This window comes from Accipiter gentilis, chromosome 23 (assembly GCF_929443795.1).
Source record: "Accipiter gentilis chromosome 23, bAccGen1.1, whole genome shotgun sequence".
Taxonomy (NCBI): Eukaryota; Metazoa; Chordata; class Aves; order Accipitriformes; family Accipitridae; genus Astur; species Astur gentilis.
In genome coordinates this window covers 14,684,543-14,701,482 of record NC_064902.1, presented here as the reverse complement: position 1 = coordinate 14,701,482, position 16,940 = coordinate 14,684,543, and the positions used below count along the sequence as shown (strand labels likewise).

General features: G+C 52.8%; 1 protein-coding gene across 1 annotated transcript; it reads left to right on the top strand.

The window, feature by feature from the left end:
- The first annotated feature begins 9,367 nt into the window (after nucleotides 1–9,367).
- FAM3D (FAM3 metabolism regulating signaling molecule D) lies at nucleotides 9,368–15,015 on the top strand. The gene is made up of 10 exons (XM_049826725.1): nucleotides 9,368–9,441; nucleotides 10,213–10,279; nucleotides 11,040–11,147; nucleotides 11,466–11,486; nucleotides 12,161–12,284; nucleotides 12,538–12,596; nucleotides 12,958–13,008; nucleotides 14,354–14,438; nucleotides 14,582–14,708; nucleotides 14,926–15,015. The coding sequence occupies exons 2-10, from the start codon at nucleotides 10,267–10,269 to the stop codon at nucleotides 15,013–15,015; spliced, it is 678 nt and encodes a 225-aa protein (XP_049682682.1). The 5' UTR covers nucleotides 9,368–9,441; nucleotides 10,213–10,266.
- The last annotated feature ends 1,925 nt before the right edge of the window (nucleotides 15,016–16,940 follow it).

Here is a 16,940-nt window from a genome sequence, read left to right as displayed (position 1 = left end):
CTACCTACCACTTATGGTCAGTGGGTTTACCTACTTACCCAGGCTTCTTTACTCATCTCAGCAAGGTGGCAATTCACCACGGTCCCAAGGAGCTATGTACCTGGAAGCTGCAACTGGAAGGCTTTTCTGGTTTCTGCAAGTTGTGTGTACATGTTGTCTTTTTAATAGTGTTGTAGCTGGAAACTCTATCCCCCACGTAACCTTCGCAGCAAGGGAGGGTGTTCAAACCAGCATGGGCTGCTTGCACCAGACTTGCGAGGATGCAGCTCTCTCCCCCAAAGAGGAGTCCCTGCGAGGACGATGGGTCAGCTCTGAAGGCTTCGCTCTACATCATCCACCGAATCGGAAAAGATACATCTGTCAATAACTACAATATATTTTACTGTAATTTGCTGCCACCGCTGCCAGCACCAGATGCCAGCAGTCCCTGCACACACGCCAGACCTGGCCTGCACGAGCGAGGCATAAAGGAGCAAATGAACCCCCCCAAAGCCCCTCCGACAGCCGGTCAGCGTGCTGGTGCACTCCATGTCACCCCAGCGAGGTTTTCTGCGGGGCCGGGAGAGCAGCCGAGGGCCCAGACAGTGTCTGGCCCCCCCAAACCACGTCTCCACTTGCAGGCTCGCACGTTCGATGTCACCACGTTTCCCACTGCTGTTCCCCGCGTGAGGCAGCCTGTAATGGCTCACTCTGCCTAATTACAACAAATAGCAGGCAGTTTTGGAGCATTCAGATGATGCATCCCCATAGTCCTGCTCTGCTATAACTGATAAGCAAATCTGGCCAGCCGGGCGCGCAGGGTTACCGTGTGCTCCTTCGAATACCGCTTCTCAACGGCACAGACATATCAGAACTGGCCGCAAATAAACTCACCCCCCTAACACAGCACCGAGGACCATCGCCTCCTGCTAACAGGAGTACCCTACAAAAAATGGAGGTGACAAATAGATGAAGAGCACCTGTGTGATTTGTACTACTGCAGACCCCTCGCCACCGCAGGACAGCCCCTGTGTCCCCAGCTTGGGCAAGCTGTACCAAAATCTGTGCCGTCATGGCAGATCAGGGAGATCCAAAGGCACTAATCTGCCCTCTGCACTTCACCTCCTCTCAGAATCTGTGTCTTAGCCCATTTATTTATTGCACCTCATTGGCAAAAAAGGAAAGACATCCCCTGGCCAGAGGGAAATGTCCCAATTAAAAAGCGAACGATGCAGTAAAACAGCAGAGCATTCTTGAGAGCAGCGGTAAAAGCCGCCACCTCTTGTCCACAATTTATGCTGCTCCCATCACCCCGGGCATTATATTTGTGCTGACAAGGATCAGTTTAACCCCTGCCTGCAATCTAATAAAAAGCTGGCATGGTGGAAGCATGCATAATCCTTTTTCAGTGTCCTAGGAATGGGTGCAATAAAAAACTTCTACTGCTGCTGCTTGGTGGCTGCAGCCGCTGCCCGGAATAAATAACTCCTTGCCCAACACCGGCAGCGGGAAGTGCTTTGGACCAGAGGCTTGTCGGACCCTCGTCCCTTTGCACTGCTGCAGCCCAGGGCGGGCAAATCATGTCAAAAATAGATAAAAATGCCAGAATTGCTGTGTGGGTCAGACCAAAGTGTCTGCAATAACTCAGGACCCCGTGGCCTGTGGCAGGGAGCCAGCAAGCTCCTCCTCGTCTCCCACAGCCACGGGGCGCACAGCCTGACACCCCAGCACATCTGTGAGCACAGCGTATGGCCGGTGGTGGTCACCCACCATCCCTCAGTATTGACTAGGGGCAAAGCAAAAGGAAAAGTCCCAAAGGCTCTGCCATCAGTAAACATTGGGATCTTTCCCCCTCTCGTCATTAATTGACCGAATCAGTGTTGCAGAGCTGGCATTATGCTCCGCTACGCTTTGTAATGAAATCACTGCCGGCGCGTAAGAAACAAATTTAATGATATGATACTAATAGGGTTAGAAATTTCCCGTGCAAATATTAATAATTTATATCTACATTCATTTTTTACTACTGCTTGTAGCCTGTAACAAGAAAATACCGAGGTCTACCAGCCCCTCTCACAGCTCGTGTCCGCAGAGGCCACGGTCGTTTCCAGGCTGGAGACAAGAGGCCCCCAGCAAGATTTCACTGGAGGTCCAAATTAGCATTTGGAAATCACGGCCTGGCCTGCAACCACATTTCAAAAAAGAGAGGATGCTTAAAACATGAGCTGCTTGCGGGGCACCACGTGGCAACAGGAGAGGGACGGCGAGCTTTGCTCCTGCCCAGGCCCCTTCCCAGGCCATCCCTGCAACACCCCCACCGAGAGCCGGGGTTGCTAATTGCCTCTGCAATGAACCTACATGAAATAAGCTGTGGCCCAGGGGTTACAGACCACACCAGGCACCCATCTGCATTTTGAAGCAGCTGGCAGCAAAAGAAGCAACTTTTGGGCTGCAGAGCCAGAGGGATTTGGGGACGAGGCCGGGCATTTTCTTGTGGAAGTAGGGTGGGATTTGTGTTAAATGTCCTCTTTTTCAGCAGTAAAAAAAGTATCTTAAAGGAGGGGGAGTGACTGGGGACCTGAGGGGTTTAAAGCGAAGACAGTTCCCTGGGACAGGCATAATTGCTGCAATTCAGAATGCTAAAAATGTGAAATTAGGAATAATCGATGGCTGTTTACGATCTGTGTCTATACAGTGAATTCAACTAATACAGAGTAATTACACTCTGCTAATTCCCAGTATTTGTCATCTTTCCGTTGCAGAGGAGTCCTGCAAAACAGTAAAACCAGATTGGCTGCGCTGGGCCCGCAGACTGGGGGCTTAGCACCGCACGAGCTAATTTCTCTTTTAGTAGTAAAAGCAGTTACGATCTCCCTTCTTTATTTTCCTCTCCTAGCAGCAAAGCCAGCATCAGTGGGCTGCGCTGCCAGGGCTGCAGCGGGCGCAGCGGATGCGCTACACAACAGCACCCCCAAAAGCCGGCACCGCCGTGCTGCCGGGCGAGACCCACTGGCACACCAAACCCCCTTGCCATCAACCACCAACCACCCTTCTCCTCTTGTGAAAGTGCTTTTTCACCTTTTTTGGTCAATATTGTTCTATCACCCCTCCTATCCAACTTTGTCCTCCCACCTTTCTTCCAGCCCAGCCGGCACAAGATAACCCCACCGGCGTTTCACCCGGGTTCTCGGGCTGCGCTCGGTCACCAGGACGCCGGTGAAACCTATGGGATGTGTCATCGGTTTGCTGGCGTGACTCATTCTTCGGTCAGCGAAGTCCTGCTGTTTATTAACCTACGCAAAAGTGGGAGAGGAGAGGTGAGTCCCGGAGCAGGGTGGTTTATTGGTGGGTGAATAATCCCCTGTGGCAGCACAGGCAGGGAGGTTTGGACTCCTCATCCACCTCTCGTATGTGGTGTGCAGGAAATGCAGGTGGTGGTTAATGCTAGATGAACGGAGAAGCAAAAGCCTGTTTCCTTTTAAAGGTGCTACATTTACAATCTGCAGTACCTGGCTTAGCCTGGCACAAGCAATCTGAAACTACACAGCCACAGCACTTTTCAGGACAAAGTTTGCAAAGTGGCAGCGGCCAAGCCTTTCCTAAGAGAACTTGTCATGAATTTATCACAGCGAGCACCTCCCTGAAAAGCAGCGTGTCCCTGCAGGCACTGCAGAGCCCCAAGGACAAGGGATCTTCAGGGGGGGACCTCCCCCCAGTGCATAGGAAACAGTTCCTGGGAGGGGCAGTCCTGCAGCCCCTGGGGTTTTTTAGCAGAAGCCACCAATGCCCCAGTGCTCCCCACCACCCGCTGCGGTCCCACACAGCACCCAGCACTGGCACAAGGAGGGAGGAGGAGGAGGAGGAGAAGGAGGAGGAGGAGGAGGAGGAGGAGGAGGAGGAGGAGGAGGAGGAGGAGAGCAGCTACTTGCCCACCAGCTTGCTCCTGCCGATCCTACCGTGGTGCTCATCAGAGTGTGGTGACTTTGCACCACAAATTATTCATTCTCCAGCCTGCAGCTTTTTGATATCACATTTTTCTTAATTTCTCTTTCTCTGTATCATGCAGAAACGTCCCAGGGGGAACTTGCAGGTGAGACTGATGCAATTCCATTGCACTGCACCAGTTAATTATTTGCTGAATCGAAACCAAGCTGATGCCCTGTTCCCAGCACTTGATGTATTCACTAACATCATGTGTGATTTAAAAGCACCTTTCTGCTCTGTGCCACAGTGGATGGGCAAAACCTGGGCCAACGCAGGGACAGGACGCGAGGGAGGCCCACGCCAGCACCACCATTTGGGCTATGCCGCAGCCACGTCCCGTGAGAAAAGTGCACATCTCCCCATCCTTTCCCGTGGTTTCACCTCTTGGGTGAAACGTGCAGTTCCAGAGAGCAGAAGCATTTCACACAAGGTTTCTTCTTTGGGATGATGAGGCCCCCCAGCCCCGCTGAGGTTTTTTTGCTCATTTCCTCTGCAAGCAGCAGCAACATCTCCATCTCCATAGAGGCCCCCTCAGGTCCCCTGAAGCAGGAGGAGAAATTCATCACGAAACAGGCCTCCCCCAGGGTGCTACAAGCCCCATGCCATGGGCTGGCTCCTGCGCAGGTGGGAAGCGGGGGGACGGAGCAGAGCCGTGTGCTGCAGCACGCTGGGGCTTGGGGCTCTTCGTTATTGAGCCGAGCCAGTTATTGCCAGCAGCTGAGCAAACTAATAGGAAGGATATTTCCCCAGAGAAGGAGGAGGTTTCTGATTTAGACTGCGCTGTTTAAGCCCAGACTCTCACTGCAGCTAAAATTTCCTTCCGAGGGCGATAATTATCCCAATGCAAAGCTCAAGCCTGTGTTTGCTTTCCTGCTCCCTGTCTGGAAGGTTTTAATGCAGAGGCTGCAATTTCCTCTGGTGCACAGCCCAGCACCCAGGTCACATCCTGCACCCTTTGCCCAGTACTGGGGACCAGAGCCAGCAGGAAGTGAAGAACAGCTCAGTGCAGTTTTATGAAGAAAGCACCCTCAGGTATTAAACTAATTACCAGGGAGCAGCGTTGGTCCCGCAGGGGCTCTGCTTCAGCCCTCTGCAAGCTGCAGTCCCAAAGGCAGCAACGTCACTGCTGGCCCCACATCTCCTCCACAGGCTCTTGGATGAAAATTGCTTTAAAACCTCCAAGAGAAGCAGTCTAGTTCTTCTAAGTGATGGGAACAGAAAAGAAAAAGGAAAAAGGAACAGGAACACTTTTGTTCTTGGCTGCCAGGTAAATGAGGTTCTCTCTGGAAAATGTATAGGGCCTCTAGTGCTAACTGCAGGGCTGGAGTCTCCAAGGAGTGATTTCTTCCTTCAGAAACATAATAACAACAATAAATGATTAAAAAGAAAAAGGCCTAAATCTATATCTACAGTTAACTCAGGACTCCTTCGGAGTTCAGGACTGTTGCTGGATAAATAAATGCTTATCTGAAAAAGGAACTTCCAGCCTCCTGCAAACAAGAGGCAGTGAAGCGTCGCTCAGGGCCGGCCCACACGTGTGCAGTGCAACCAGGGGGAAAACCCAACAGATCGGGTTATTCTGGATTTATCCCACACAGGGATGCTCTTGTCCTGGCTTCACGCCCACCTGCTCCGGTCACCGTACCCTCCACCAGCCATGCTGCCCCATCAAACACGATGCACTGCTTTAGTGCAAATGTAGAGGGTCAGGCTGGTGCCCACCCCGGGAGAGATTTCTCCTCTTCTGATACAGCAAAAAACAAGTGCCAAAGTGGAGAAAACCTCCAAAGGAAATGCATGCATTCACGGCTATAGGAATGGCTTTTTTTTCCCTCCCACAGGACAGCTGGTCCCAACCACTACCAGCCACTGTGCCCCGTGGGACGGCACACTGGGGCGCCCAGCCCCACGCTGGGCAGCGAGATAAGGCTCAGGGAGGTGCCGTGAGTCACGGAGGGCTGGGGCCGGACCGGGCAGCCACACCGTCACGCTGCCGAGCACATGGTGCCCCAGCTCCTCGGGATGCCCCGGCACCCACACAGCCTGCAGAGAGGGACAGCGCGCCCGGGACACTGAGCGGTATGTAGGCTTGTCCCATCCCTGACCGCGGAAATGAGGTCTCTAGAGCATGACCGAAATAATGCCTTTCTGCAGCACTTTTCTTTTGACTTGCTGGCAGGTTAGAGGGTTGCGCAGGAAAGGTTTTAGTTGTTCCTCCTTCTGGTAGCATGGAGGTGAAGGGGAAACCCCACGTGCTGGCATCCTTTCTGTGAGGTGCAGCTGTGCTGGTTTCAAAGGCAGATTTAATGAACTACTTGTGTCAACAGCACGGGTTAAATCCACGTTTCCACCCATTATGGGATATATGGTGGAATCAGCTGTGCGATGTGTGGTCCAGGTCAAACCCTTTTATCCATCATGGCTTTGGATGAATTTGCAGGGTGTTCACTATGCAACGCTCCGGCACACAACCCAAACTGCAGGACACCCAGGCACTGACCGGGAGCCCTCGGGGTGCTGGCACCCAGGGCTTTGCTAGCTGCCAAAGATACATTTCAGGTCCTTCCGTATGTGCAATTACTAAAAACCAGAGCCCTTCACCATGGCTGCCCAGTGGAGGGACTGCCACATGGCCCACAGTTACCCTGCGCTTTTGGCCCCAAGAAGTGCTTCTTCCCGGCAGACAGCTTGCTGCCAGTCCTGAGCACTGGTGTCCCTCCTTTTGCCCTGGGGTTTTGGCACAGGCCACTTTGGTACAATCTGCAATCTATGGTACAGGGATCCCCGCCGAGCTGCTGGCCACCATTCCCATGCTGAAGGGGATGCAATGCCTCCCCTCCATCTCTCATCCCTGCTGCAGGTCTTGGTTCACTGCTTGGGGAAACCTTGCAGGAAAAGCAAACTCATAGTGATTTAGCCCCTTACCCCTGCCCACCACCACCATGAATCCTGCTTGGCTTCTGTTTCAGGATCAGGGCCTCACCCTGGTTAACTATTGACTTGCGCTGGGGGTGGTTTCACCATAAGATGCCCTCTCCAGCTGTTTGGTGGATGCAGCAGCCGGCCAAGCATTTTTATGAGCCAAGGAATTTATAAGCCCTCCGGCAAACAGTGCTCTCCTGTTGAGTAACTGAGCAAAGCTCAGTCAGATTGATCTCTTTTGAGAGTGAAAATGGCATTGTGGCATCCTCCATTCCCCTGTGGTGGGACCAACCCTGGACACACGGTGACTGTGGACCCACCCCACACCAGTCCCTATTCTACATCCCTGCGTTCAGTTTTGCAGGAAAACCCTGACTTTTGGAGCAATGACGCAATGGGTGTGGGCATAGGTGACATCTGGCAGACGCCCTCTTTGGAGCTGTATCCCCACCCCACACCAAAATGATGTCCCTTCATGGTCAGGGACCTACATGGAGAGAAAAGGACATGTGGGGCTCAAAAGCAGAAAAAACCCCAACAAAACCCAAATCCAGCAAAGACAGAAGTTTCTGGGGAAGAGAAGTGACGTTTTCCTGCAGCGCTGGGAAGAAACAGGAACGTATCGCCCACTGCATCCTGGAAAACCTCCCTGCGAGGGCAGGGATCTGCCTGGGTTTCTTCTTGGCAACAATAACTCGGCACTGGCAAGCAGCACTTCAGTCCTGAGTGGGCTCATGGTGGAGCCTTTGCCTTACAACACCATGGAGCTCTTTAGCAATGTTTGTTCAAGAACCTTTTTGTTCCTGGAATAGTTTTCAAGCAAACATATTTCAGGTTTATTAGACAAATAACTCTGTTTATCACCCACTGCAGTTCTTTCCTTTCTTCCTGTCCTGCAAGTCGCTCTCTGGCAGATGCCAGAGCACAGTTGTCATTTTTCTGGCACAGCCTTAGGGGGGGAAAAAAAAAAATAAAAAATCCAAACAATTAAGAATATAACAGAAATCCCAGGACAGGGCTACCCTCTTGTAACGCAATCAGGTTCCAGGTATTTCACCATCCAGGGACTTCACCCAATAACTTTTACCTGGGATTAAGGTGAAGATAAATAGCCCAAATAAATACATGACTTCCCTAAAGCAGTAGCGTTTATCTGTTTACTTTTCCATTTCTCTTCCTCTGCAATGAAATCAATATGTGCACAGGAAAACCACAAGTTTGGCAAAGGAGAGCACTGTGCAACAGGCCCTGGTGAGGCTGGCATCCCCCGCAATGGCAGGGACCAAATGGGGACGGTTTTGCAAACCCAGTGGAGTTTCGCTCCACTCCCTGTGCCCAAATCACAGCCCAGGTCTGAATCCTCACCAGCTCCAGGGTGTCCTCATGGCATTTGAGGGAGAACTCGACAAGCTCCAAAAGTAAACCAATACCACTTTTGAAGACTTTGCAACTTGCCAAGGGGGATTTGAAGGACTGCTCTTCTGCCGGATCAGGCACCGGGCTGGGAAGACAGGTGTGGGGGAGACTCCCTACATTTAAAAAGCAAAACTTCATGCTGAAAGGAGCAAAAGGAGGCTGTCCCTCCAGATCCAGCCACGGGCAGCATTTGTACTCCAAAACCTTTAAACTGTCCATTTTCAGGTCTGTGGCTCTTCCACCAGCTCAGTGAAATGGGCTTGTTCACACCACATCCAACAGGAGTTTAAAACCCATTTCAGGGATACTGTGCCAGGGGGCTGGGATGGACCAGGACAAGGTGGCACGGGGAGGGGCTGCCAGCATCACAGCCCCCATGCCACCTCCCGCAGAGACAGATTCCTGCTCACAATCACCTTCCCCCGGGAGGAATAGCTGCAGAGAGAAGCGAGATGCTGCTGGGAAGCAAGTGTGCTTACCCTATCAAAACCACACTGCCGCGATACCAAGGGTACCCCAATACCTTCCAAGGCTTCCTTTAAAATGCAGGTAAGCCACGAGGCCGCTCTCCTGTGGGAAGCCGCTAGCTGCTTTTGGCAGCTCCTCCTTGCCGCAGCCTCACGGCAGACGTGGGCAGAGCGGAGTGGGCTCGTGGGGAGCAGTGCCGGGCTCCGGACAGCTGAGATGTCACGGCAGGGCTGCCGCTCTGGCCAGGCACCGGCCACCCTGGGCCACTGCAAAGTGCCTCCGGGGCCAACGGAGGATGCTGCATCACGGCCACGGTCAGTCACGCGGCCGCTGGCAATTTCTCTGAGGTCAAGCCCTGGGAGGGGACCCGGAGCAGGGCTGGGCAGGAGACAAAGCTCTTCTCTCCTTCCTCATGACACAGCAGCCTGAAATCAACTTTCAGCCCAGCCCTGCTACAATTCGTTGCTCCTTATTTACCCTTCAAACAGGAAAAGCAACTCTCAGTATAGCTCTTTCACAAATTTTCTATGCCAAGCCTCACTAAAGGGCTGCTTTAGTTAACATTAGGCTCTTTAACACTGAGCATACATCTCACAGGTAACAACTTGCCTTAGGACTGCGGGGTGGTTTCCAGGACAGACGTTCACCAGGCTGCAGCCCCGAATTTCAAAGGTAGGAGTGGGTCCCCAGCCCTGGGAGCCCTGTGCGTGGGGTGGCAGGTGCCCGTCCGATCCGTTGGGGCAGCGGCAGGAGAGAGGGGGCAGACAGACTCGCTCAAGTAGGAAATAGTTCACACTCCAAATTACAACCACTCCCCATTCACATGGGTGAAGATGCTGCGGGATTTGGACAAGTGGAAATATTTCTGTTCTTAAGTCAGGTGTCCCCAAACCTGGCTGCTCTGCCCAGCTCAGCGGCACTGCCCTTCTTCCCTTCCCTTTCTGGTTTTAAGGAGGACGAGCTTGTTCCCGCATATTCCCCTGACTGGGCAAGGCCAAATCACAGCTTGTCCTCAGGTGGCATTTTGCAGCCCCTAATATTTGAAACCTACTTTGCATCATCCCAGAATGAAATGCAGCAAAGCCATGATTGAAAACACACTCCTTGAGCTCATCGCTACCAGCAGAATAGAAAAGCATGATCTATTACTGAGAAAAGGATGTGAAACAGGAACATGCAGGGCAGCAGACAGTCACAGTGAAGAGTTCAGGGGCTTAAAAATGAAGCAAGCTCAATCAGTGCAGTCTGTTCCAATGTATGGAAGCCAGGACTTCAACATCAGGGTGGGACCGAGCAGGTGTGCCTGATAGGAATTTATACATCTTTAATGACCTTTTAGTTACTGCAAATATGCCTAAACATAACAATTATTTTTTCATCTAATATCTGCCTGGTTTTGGTGGGTTACAGGAATACTTTATGGTATTTAATTCTTTTCCTCAGGGTAACCTGTGACTGTTGGCCACCCCCTCAGTTGCAGTCTCTCTCCCCACCACCATGCGGGTGGCAGGTAAGGAGGGAGACAGAGATTTACTTTTCTCTGTCCATTTTTCTACAGTTCTTTATGCCTTCTTCTCATCTACATGACCCCTTCCAAGCCCAGCTACCCTGACCTTCCCCTGCCATGGGCAGGGGAAAGAGCCTTTGTATAAGCACGAGGTTTTTAAAAGATTTGTGCAGATTTCAGCCTGTTGTATTTTTCCCAGTGAAACCCTCTGTGGCTGGGAAGAGATGGCTAGTGAGACATTCCTGGTTCCATAAGAGCCATTCAGCTGCAATATAAGTATATTCTTCTACTCTCTTTCCATGCAGGACTGGAACGTTTTGCTCTGATGAGCAGTGCTTTAAAGCCAAATGCCAATCACATTTGGATTAGCAGCCACTCGGCTGTAGCTAGTGACTAATTGGGGGATAGCAGCCTTCCCAGCGCTGGGAAGGTAAGGAATATTTGGATTTACATAGCTTTCTGACTAATCATCAGATTTACTTTAATGCAGAGAGAAATATGAATAGTGCCTCCCAGTAGAAGGGTAATGCCTATCTGAGCATCATCACATGCTCTAGAGATATTAATTAAGAGATCAGAGTCCATTTAGAGAATGAAGGAAGGAGTGTTAGCTGCCTTCCCACGCCACACAAATGCTGGCCGTCACCTTGTGCTTTGTAACGTGGGGACGCATGGACCAAGTCCCCGGGAAGCCAGAGGGATGCTCCAGTCCCCGACCCATGCTGCTGCTACTCTCACCTGGCTTCTCTCCCACCCCTTGCAGTTGTGATCCGGTACACGGTGCTGCTCATCACGCTGCTGAGCACATGGTTCATCGTGCAGACGTTCTTCGATCGGAGCTGGAAAGCCATCAGCCTGCGAAGCTGGCTCGGTGAGGTGCCGGCAGGGGTCCAGCCGGGTCCAGAGGGAGGGTGCGGGCAGCCCCATTGCAAGCCAGGCCCCGGAGCTGCATATAGTTGCCACGAACACTTGCACTTGCAGTCCCTGGCCAAGGCTATAGCCACCAGCTCTGACCATCGGGGCAGGGAGGGGACAGCACCCTGGGAAGCTGCACCAGGGCGGGTGGCTCCGGGGGTGCTTGCAGCCACGGGGAGCAGTTTTGGAGAGCTGGTGCCTGAACAGCTGCTCCTGGCTTGGGAAAGAGGAGCAGCTCTCCGGGGTGTCTAACCCTCCTGCTTGGTACCCACAGGTGCCATCAACAAGCCCAGCAGTGAGTACCGCTCTCAACTTCATCTCCATCACCCAACACCGCTCCAGGGCTGAGGGTGATGGTGGAAGCACGATAGCTGCCTTCAGGAGCCCCGTTCCCAAGGCAAAAATCCCACCCTCCCAAACACAGAGGAATTTCATTATTGCACACAGCAGCAGTGGCTTTGGCGGGTTCCGCAAGCACGTGAACATCCACGCGATCCCCCTGCCCCAGCAGAAACGCTCCCAGGCCACAGGCTACGGCAGGAACCAGGTCACGGGCCCTGTGCGTGCCATGTGGCACAAGTCCCTACCCTGGCCAAGAATGGGGAAGCTCCGGGCAGAAAAGCCCCAAGGGGCTGGCCTTGAACCAGTGCCAACCCCAGACGCTCCCTGGCACGCACCCCTCTGCAATCCCCGTGGCATCAGCGGTGCCGTCCCGCTGCTCACACCCAGAGCGGCACCTGGCACCCAGCTTGTCCCACCCCACCCCAAGCCTTGGCACCGTAAACCTCAAACAAGAAGCTGGTCCCAGCCCCAGGACAAGCCTCCTTCACGCAAGAAGCTGGTCCAGGTGTTGCCCCCTTTTTGGACCACTGTGCCCCAGTGCCAGCCCTGCTCAGCCCTTTGGGGACGTGGCCAGTGTCGCCCCGTGGGGCCAACACCATGGCTTGCAGCTCCGCTCCTCCCTCGCAGGCACGCAGCTGCCCCAGCACAAGTGCGGGAACAAGAAGAGCTGCCCCGAGAACCATTTTGCCTTCAAGATCACCAGCGGCGCCGCAAACGTGGTGGGACCCTCCATCTGCTTCGATGACATGGTGTAAGCAGCACACAGCGGGGACGGGGGAGCCGCGGCTGGCCTGGGCTTGAATAGGGCAAGTTTGTCTTCTGCTGAGCATGTCGATGGGCATCATGGTGCATTTGTAGTTAAAAAATTTGGAAATAGTTTTCTTCACAACCACTTCTGGGGATATTTTGCTGTTTTCAGCCACTTTGCCCCATCAGAGTTTCACTGGCACCAGCATCTCTAGGGCATCCCTGTGCTTACTGGTGCTCTCTGCTTTCCTTTCCAGCCTCATGAGCAGCATGAAAAACAACATTGGCAGAGGCCTGAACATCGCGCTAGTGAATGGTGAGTCGGGTGGGCACTAACCCCACACCATGGCTGTGGTCCCTTCCTCCCCCAGGAGGGAATGGGCCACCGGGGACCCCATCCCAGGCACTGTGACTGAGCCAAAAGCACATCAGTCCGGTGTTGCATAGGGTGCACATCCACAATTATAGTTGCGAGCACTGCCAGGAAGATGGGAACAAACCCACCTGAGTCATGCACAATGGCTCCACGAACTCCACCAAGCAACACATTTGCCATCGCAGCAAATATGACACGCTGAGGGAAGAGCAAAGCATTTTGCAACAAGAACCCCAAGCTGGTGGCCAGGCAAAGCCTAGGGCCACAACAGTGCAAACTTACTGTGCTTTTAATCTTTCAGGAACAAGCGGGCAGCTCCTGAAAACTGACTCATTTGACATGTACTCTGGAGGTAAGCGTGGTCACTTTGCTGCTTGGTGGTTCCCAGCCAGGGCTCACGCCAGCACTACCAGCTGCCGGCAATTTAGGCTGCTCCTCTGCCATGTATTCAATGATAAAGTCTAGTAGTCTTTCACCAGGATTGCCAGCTCAGGCGGTAAAAGCTCAGCTTTCTCTGAGGCCATTGATCCCAGAATTCTCATAATGCATCTGCATCTGAGATTGGCTTCTTGTTCATTTTACATGTGCATAATAGCCTGAAAAACGTAATTCCACTAAACTGAATAAACCAGGGCGCTTGAGACCTGAGACAGGCTACTTTCTAAGATCAGGTAGTTACACCAATCCTGAGATTTTGCAACTTTCAACTCAGTTTTTGAAAGCTGGTGGTGGCTGAGCAGCTGCTTGTTTCCCTGGCTTTCTCAGGAGGATAAATGAGGAGCTCAGAGTATGGCAGGTGAGATGCAGCCCCCAGCCCCAGCAAAGCTGAGCACATGGAGCAGAGCCTGGTGGCAGCAAAGACCATGTCCCTGCGCCTGACAGCTTCAAACAATCTTCCTAACAGCAAGAAGATGCCCTGAGCCAGGGCAGCACCCGCTCACAGCCCAGCTGGCACTGACTTGCAGGATGCTGCAAATCCCACCATTGTTTCAAACCTGTTAACAATTCTCCAGAATTTTGGCAGAACTCCTCAAAATCACATGCTAAAACGAACCCTATAGAGCTTTTGATTTACCCTTTGCTGTTTGAGCCTTCCCCAAGGATCAATCACCCTTTCTGCTTTTTGGTTTTGCAGCCTATTCTTGGTAACTCTGGAGTTTTAAGGAGAAACACCAGTATCATGAGATTTCTGGCTGAGTTTGCAAGCCAGGCGCGCAGTGGGAGAGGCCCAGGGAAGGAGAAGGCAGGCAGTCAGCTCCTGTGCCACTAGATGGGGCGTTGGACTCGAGCATCCCACGGATGCAGGATGAGGAATAATTCTCGCAATACAGCCGAAGGCATGATCGCAGGGCAGGCAGCTCTGCGGCCGAGCGGGCTCATTTCTTGTGTTGAGAAGTAAATTCGTGTAACTAGATTTCACAGTTAGCGAGCAAAGTTGAGGAACAAATTCCCCTCTGCAGTTGTACTGGCGGGAGGAGAGGGCCAGCCCTAGGTGCTGCGGAAGAGCCCAGGTGGGAAGACAAGATGGGGAATGCATCATCTGGGAGCCCATCCTTCCCCAAGCCCATGACCCCAAATCCTGGCCAGCACCAGCACAGTCAGGGTATTTCCCACTGACCCAGAAGTGGTTCCCCCAGCTGCCACACAGCAGTCCCTGCTAAATCCCTTTTTCTTTCCCTAATGCCCTTCTCTCCCAGACATTAACAAACTGGATACCTTCCTCCAAGAGATCAAGCATGGCACCATCGTGCTGACAGCCAGCTATGATGACGCTGCCACAAAGTGAGTTTGGCCCCAGGAGCAACACCTGGCTCCCCAAAAACCCACAGCTGAGGGGAGCTGGAGGTCCCGCTGCCAGCAGCAGAGAGGGGACAGGAGGACACAGCCACCTGGCACCACACTAACACCTTCTTGCCCTCTTTCAGGATGAATGACAAAGTACGGACACAATTTGTGGAGCTGGGCAGCAGCCACGTGAGCAAGCTGGGCTTCCGGGACAACTGGGTCTTCTTGGGAGCGAAAGGTCTGAACAACAAGAGCCCCTTTGAAGAGGTATGTGGCCCTCCCCTGCCGCCAGCTCTGGAGGCTCCCACCCTCTTAGTGGCACCTCCTGAGCTACATCTCACCTACCTGTTTGCAGAAGACATGGGCCAGTGGTGTTATCCCCCATGTCAAGCCAAGCTGCAAGTTTTGCCACATTGCAAACTTGCACTGTGCTACCAAACTCCTCATTCATTTTCTCTCTCTCTCTCTTTTTTTTCCCCTGCAGCACATCAAAAACGATGAGAAGAAAAATAAATACGATGGCTGGCCTGAGATGCTGGAGATGGAGGGCTGTGCCCCCAGAAAGATGGATTAGCATCAAGCCTCAGCCTGCCACGGAGGCGACACCAGTCTCGCAGGGACCCCAGCCGCACCACTGCCCGGTCACATAGCCCAGCAGTGGCTGCCCACTCCCAGAAACTGGCCATTTCACATCAGGGGCTGCACAGGGCTTGGAGAAGAGCTGTACAAGGGCCTGCAGAGCCTGAGCAAATGCCCAGCCAGGTGTCAGCTGAGCTGTCCTCATCTATGGGTCAGTTTGGGGTATTTTATTTGTCTGTCTTTAAACCAAAAACTTTGTAGAAGGTTTTTCAGATTTCTTAAATAAGATATTGTATTATAAACCACTACCTTCTCACTTCCATTTTCAAGCATAATCCACGCTTTTCCCTGCGGGCACAGCATGCCATGTCCTCTGCCACCAGCTGAGCACCACCATCACCCATCCCAGGGCATTGAACATGGGGGATCCCCCTCCCCACATGGCACAGGGAAAAGTGATCCCTGGGGATGCTCAGACCTCAGTGGTTTCCCCCTGGAGCTCCTACCAGCCCCCCGCTGCCTCCTACAGCCAAAATAAGGCCAGAAGGCCACAGGGATGGCTTGCAGCAACATTAGGTTAATATTTGTAGACCAAAGCATTTCCCCCACCCACTTGAAACTTCCCTGGGTTAAATCCAAGCTAAATCCTCCATGGCACGTCCCCATCAAAGATCAGGATAATGCCAGGGACGTGCCAATCTGACTTTGCCCTTGGAGACCGAGGGATGGACGTCCAAGTTTCTCAGGCAGCTGAAGTTGTGCAGCATAACCAATAGGTGGGAGCCTTTTACCGGCAGATCCAGAGCCAGCATCAGTCTGGAGCGATAAAACACCCCCGGGCTGGCCCCCCGCTGCGGGCACCCACGCACCCACTTTGCTCCAGGAGCTGAACCCCAACCCGGGGCCGGCCGACACTGCCAGCGGGGGAGAGCTCCCTGCCCAAATGCAGGCTGGCAAAAGCCCCCCAGACCTCCTTCCAGGGTGGTTCCCGTGCTGCTGCCCAACACCAAGGAGGTCCTGGGGGAGCATCTGCCCCCCAGCCGTGTCTGGATGCATTCACCCAACAACCATCTGTACCCAAAACCTTCCCGAGCGCAAGCATTGCTGAGATCAGATAAGCTGCGTGGATGATGACCTGGGCTTATCTGTTATCACGGACAGGGACAAATTTGCATCCTATACAGCCTTTAATTTCCTATGACCATATCTCATTTTTCCCCATTCTTTAAAGCAGACTAGCAGTTTTGCGGAAGATGAGCGTGGAGCATTTCTGCTGGAGCACTTGGAGCTGCGCAGGGTAACAGGCTATCCTGCACAGCCTTTTCTGCCTCTAACAGCAGCGTTTGCCCCAGCGCAGCTTCTAACAGGCAGTTCTCATCCTGACCTGAGCCCTCAGGTCACCCCAGGAGAGCAGAAGTGAGGAGCATTGGCAGGATAAGGCCAGGAAGAGACACAGCCTGTCCTGCACCGGCCACCTTAGGGATGAAACCTTGGATCCAAAACCCAGCACTGCCATCCAAAACCAGCAAGGCAATTGGTTTTCCCTAACCAAGAAAAAATCCCAAAACAAACTCTGTAACCCCTATAAGAACTTCCAAAGGCAAAACTGAAGTAAAACCCCCAAAGAGCCATCACAGAGGAATTCCCCAATGCTGTAGTATTTTATCCCTGCTTATCCTCCTGTGCTCTTAACATGCACCTGATCACACCGAGGGAAGCCTCCTCCATAAATCAATCCCTAAATCTGCTTCAACAGCAGCGGTTAATCCCAAGCGCTGAATCATCCCCACCCGTAGCAGCAGCGAGAAATAACACAACGCAACAGACACAACAGCCCTCACATCACACAGCCCTGCTGCACCGCCAGCATAAATATGCCAACTATTTTAAGCCCCCTCAAAGGATCTAGATTCTCTCGTA

Bases quoted from the DNA above. Each gene is read 5' to 3' on its own strand.
- FAM3D (XM_049826725.1), top strand. The intron at 13,009-14,353 runs GTAAGCGTGGTC...CTTCTCTCCCAG, and splicing joins ATTTGACATGTACTCTGGAG to ACATTAACAAACTGGATACC. The intron at 14,709-14,925 runs GTATGTGGCCCT...TTTCCCCTGCAG, and splicing joins ACAAGAGCCCCTTTGAAGAG to CACATCAAAAACGATGAGAA.